Genomic DNA, 5,106 nt, shown 5'->3' with positions numbered 1-5,106 from the left:
GGTGCCTACCTACGTACTCCACCAAACCAAGTCGATCACCAACCGCGCGCGACGTGGAGGCACACGCACCGACCGATCCGATCATGCAGCGGCCGCGGTATTAAACTCGCCATCTGAAATTTCGGCGAGTTAGCCGGTCTCTCGTTGTCACGCATCACTTCGCCGGCCACCCGGCGAACATGCAGCCAGATCATCCACCGAGCTGGATCGATCAATGCCGAGGCCTATATAAGCCATGCGTCGCCTGTTCCATCCATCCATTCATCGACCAGCCACTTCACACAAGCAAACAAGTGGTAGAGGTTCAGGCATGGCAGCTCCGAGAGCGCTCGTCCTCGCCGTCCTGCTCGTGATTGCCATCGCCAACGCGGAGGCGACGTCGGTGGTCATCGGCCTGGCCAAGTGCGCCGACTGCACCAGGAAGAACATGAAGGCCGGGGAAGCCTTCAAGGGTAAGATATGCACCTCAATCGTACTATATATGTCAATGCACACACCTATATAGATGGAGATCTGATCATGGTTGTCATCCTGTCAACGTACCTCATGTCTACAGGTGGCGATCAAGTGTAAGAACGTCGATGGCGAGTACGAGAGCAAGGCGGTGGGTTCCCTCGACGGCATCGGCGCCTTCAGCGTGCCCCTCGCTTCTGACCTCCATGGCGCCGACTGCGTGGCTCAGCTCCATAGCGCCGTGCCCCGGCCAGGAGCCATCCAAGATCGTGCCGGTGTCCGAGGGCACCACCTTCGGTGTCATCGCCGGCGCCAACACCGCCACGCCATCCGTGGGGTCGCCCGAGTGTGCGTCCATGACCCTGTGCGGGCCGATCAAGCAGCACATCATCGAGCACTTCCACCACAAGAAGCCGGTGCCACCGAAGCCGGAGCCCAAGCCCCAGCCTCACCCGGACTACCACCCCGTGCCCAAGCCGGAGCCGAAGCCGCAGCCCCACCCAGACTACCACCCCGTCCCTCCCATGCCCACTTACGGCGGCGGCGGTGGCGGTGGATACCACGGACACCACTGACTCCAGTGATCCAGTCTACCACCCACCCGCCGAGCACTGAAGTCCCCATGGTTTCGTGCTCTGAGTGACATTGCTATTTATGATCGCCGCATGCACAGTTGGTTTGGCCTTTTATTAATCCCTTCCCCGTTTTCCAGTATTTGCAGAATGAGTTCAGAATAACTATTATGAGGGTCAGTGTGTCAGACAAGTGTGTGGCTGTTGTTGGAATCTTGTCATGAAAGATAAATTCGCCGGCCTTCCTAGTGAAGATGCCGCTACTCATCTAAATAGCTTCGTTGATTTGTGTGATATGCAAAAGAAGAAAGATGTTGACAATGATATTGTTAAATTGAAGCTATTTCCTTTTTCGCTTAGAGATCGTGCTAAAGCTTGGTTTTCGTCTTTGCCTAAAAATAGTATTGATTCTTGAAATAAGTGCAAAGATGCTTTTATCTCTAAGTATTTTCCTCCTGCTAAGATTATCTCTCTTAGAAACAATATTATGAATTTTAAGCAACTCGATCATGAACATGTTGCACAAGCTTGGGAGAGGATGAAATTAATGATACGTAATTGCCCCACGCATGGTTTGAATTTGTGGATGATTATACAAAAAATTTATGCCGGATTGAATTTTGCTTCTAGAAATCTTTTAGATTCGGCCGCGAGAGGCACTTTTATGGAAATCACTTTAGGAGAAGCTACTAAACTCCTAAATAATATTATGGTTAATTATTCTCAATGGCACACTGAAAGATCTACTAATAAAAAAGTGCATGCGATAAAAGAAATTAATGTTTTGAGTGGAAAGATGGATGAACTTATGAAATTATTTGCTACTAATAGTGTTTCTTCTGATCCTAATGATATGCCTTTGTCTACTTTTATTGAGAATAATAATGAATCTTTGGATGCAAATTTTGTTGGTAGGAATAATTTTGGTAACAACGCGTATAGAGGAAACTTTAATCCTAGGCCTTATCCTAGTAATTTCTCTAATAATTATGGTAATTCCTACAATAATTCTTATGGAAATTTTAATAAGATGCCCACTGAATTTGAGACTAGTGTTAAGGAATTTATGAATTCACAAAAGAATTTCAATGCTTTCCTTGAAAAGAAATTGCTTAAAGTTGATGAATTGGCTAGGAACGTTGATAGAATTTCTCTTGATGTTGATTCTTTAAAACTAAGATCTATTCCTCCTAAGCATGATATCAATGAGTCTCTCAAAGCCATGAGAATTTCCATTGATGAGTGCAAAGAAAGAACCGCTAGGATGCGTGCTAAGAAAGATTGCTTTATGAAAGCGTGTTCTTCTAGTTTCTATGAAAATAAAGATGAAGATCTAAAGGTTATTGATGTGTCCCCTATTAAATCTTTGTTGTGCAATATGAATCTTGCTAATGATGGGACTGAATATGATCCACCTTTACCTAGAAGGCGTTCAAGAAATTCGGAGTTTTTAGATCTTGATGCTAAAATTGATAAAAGTGGGATTGAAGAGATCAAAACATTAGATATTAATGAACCCACTATTTTGTATTTCAAGAAATTTAATTATGATAATTGCTCTTTGATAGATTGTATTTCCTTGTTGTAATCCGTGCTAAATTCTCCTCATGCTTATAGTCAAAATAAAGCCTTTACCAAACATATATATATCGTTGATGCTTTGATGCAATCTTATGAAGAAAAACTTGAGTTGGGAGTTTCTATTCCTAGAAAACTCTATGATGAGTGGGAACCTACTATTAAAATTAAAATTAAAGATCATGAATGCTATGCTTTGTGTGATTTGGGTGCTAGTGTTTCCACGATTCCAAAAACTTTGTGTGATTTGCTAGGTTTCCGTGATTTTGATGATTGCTCTTTAAACTTGCACCTTGCGGATTCCACTATTAAGAAACCTATGGGAAGAATTAATGATGTTCTTATTGTTGCAAATAGGAACTATGTGCCCGTAGAATTTATTGTTCTTGATATAGATTGCAATCCTTCATGTCCTATTATTCTTGGTAGACCTTTACTTAGAACGATTGGTGCAATTATTGATATGAAGGAAGGGAATATTAGATTCCAATTTCCATTAAAGAAAGGCATGGAACACTTCCCTAGAAAGAAAATAAAATTACCATATGAATCCATCATGAGAGCCACTTATGGATTTCCTACCAAAGATGGCAATACCTAGATCTATCCTTGCTTATATGCCTAGCTAGGGGCGTTAAACGATAGCGCTTGTTGGGAGGCAACCCAATTTTATTTTTATTTTTTTTCTTTTTGCTTCTGCTTAGGAATAAATATTTGTTTGAGCCTGTGGTTAGTTGTGTTTTTATGTTTTAATTAGTGTTTGTGCCAAGTTAAACCTATAGGATCTTCTTGGATGATAGTTATTTGATCTTGCAGAAAATTCCAGAAATTTTCTGTTCACGAAAATAATTGTTAAAAATGACCAGAACGTGATAAAATATTGATTCCAATTGCTACTGATCAATAAACAAATTGTCTAGGACTTCCTATTTTTCTGATTATTTCGAGTTCCAGAAGTTTGCGTTACTTACAGATTACTACAGACTGTTCTGTTTTTTACAGATTCTGTTTTTCGTGTGTTGTTGGCCTATTTTGATGAATCTATGGCTAGTAAAATAGTTTATAAACCATAGAGAAGTTGGCATACAGTAGGTTTACCACCAATATAAATAAAGAATGAGTTCATTACGGTACCTTGAAGTGGTCTTTTGTTTTCTTTCGCTAACGGAGCTCACGAGATTTTCTGCTGAGTTTTGTGTTGTGAAGTTTTCAAGTTTTGGGTGAAAGATTTGATGGATTGTGGAACAAGGAGTGGCAAGAGCCTAAGCTTGGGGATGACCATGGCACCCCCAAGATAATCTAAGGACACCTAAAAGCCAAAGCTTGGGGATGCCCCGGAAGGCATCCCCTCTTTCGTCTACTTCCATCGGTAACTTTACTTGGAGCTATATTTTTATTCACCACATGATATGTGTTTTGCTTGGAGCGTCTTGTATGATTTGAGTCTTTGCTTTTTAGTTTACCACAATCATCTTTGCTGTACACAACTTTTGAGAGAGACACACATGATTCGGAAATTATTAGAATACTCTATATGCTTCACTTATATCTTTTGAGTTATATAGTTTTTGCTCTAGTACTTCACTTATATCTTTTAGAGCACGGTGGTGGATTTGTTTTATAGAAACTATTATTCTCTCATGCTTCACTTAGATTATTTTGAGAGTCTCAAATAGCATGGTAATTTGCTTAAATAATCCTAATATGCTAGGTATTCAAGAATAGTAAAAACTTTCTTATGAGTGTTTTGAATACTAAGAGAAGTTTGATGCTTGATGATTGTTTTGAGACATGGAGGTAGTGATATTAAAGTTGTGCTAGTTGAGTAGTTGTGAATTTGAGAAATACTTGTGTTGAAGTTTGCAAGTCCCGTAGCATGCACGTATGGTAAACGTTATGTAACAAATTTGAAACATGAGGTGTTCTTTCATTGTCCTCCTTATGAGTGGCGGTCGGGGACGAGCGATGGTCTTTTCCTACCAATCTAACCCCCTAGGAGCATGCACGTAGTGCTTGGTTTTTGATGACTTGTAGATTTTTGCAATAAGTATGTGAGTTCTTTATGACTAATGTTGTGTCCATGGATTATACGCACTCTCACCTTTCCATCATTGCTAGCCTCTTCGGTACCGTGCATTGCCCTTTCTCACATTGAGAGTTGGTGCAAACTTCGCCGGTGCATCCAAACCCCGTGATATGATACGCTCTTTCACACATAAACCTCCTTATATCTTCCTCAAAACAGCCACCATACCTACCTATTATGGCATCTCCATAGCCATTTCGAGATATATTGCCATGCAACTTTCCACCGTTCCGTTTATCACGACACGCTCATCATTGTCATATTGCTTTGCATGATCATGTAGTTGACATAGTATTTGTGGCAAAGCCACTGTTCATAATTCTTTCATACATGTCACTCTTGGTTCATTGCATATCCCAGTACACCGCCGGAGGCATTCATATAGAGTCATACTTTGTTCTAGTATCGAGTTGTAAT

At 41.0% G+C, this 5,106-nt stretch overlaps 1 protein-coding gene across 1 annotated transcript in view; it reads left to right on the top strand.

The window, feature by feature from the left end:
- Nucleotides 1-261: 261 nt before the first annotated feature.
- Nucleotides 262-5,106, top strand: part of LOC123172268 (nucleolar protein 3-like) — a 5,522-nt gene continuing 677 nt past the window's right edge. The window contains exons 1-2 of the mRNA XM_044589268.1: nt 262-452; nt 557-719. Of these exons, the coding sequence (XP_044445203.1) occupies nt 582-719 (138 nt within the window). The 5' untranslated portion in view covers nt 262-452; nt 557-581. The remainder of the gene's footprint in view (nt 453-556; nt 720-5,106) is intronic.

Source organism: Triticum aestivum, unplaced genomic scaffold (assembly GCF_018294505.1).
Source record: "Triticum aestivum cultivar Chinese Spring unplaced genomic scaffold, IWGSC CS RefSeq v2.1 scaffold34045, whole genome shotgun sequence".
NCBI classification, from domain to species: domain Eukaryota; kingdom Viridiplantae; phylum Streptophyta; class Magnoliopsida; order Poales; family Poaceae; genus Triticum; species Triticum aestivum.
The sequence above is the reverse complement of the archived record's forward strand: the minus strand, read 5'-3'. Positions and strand labels throughout refer to the sequence as shown.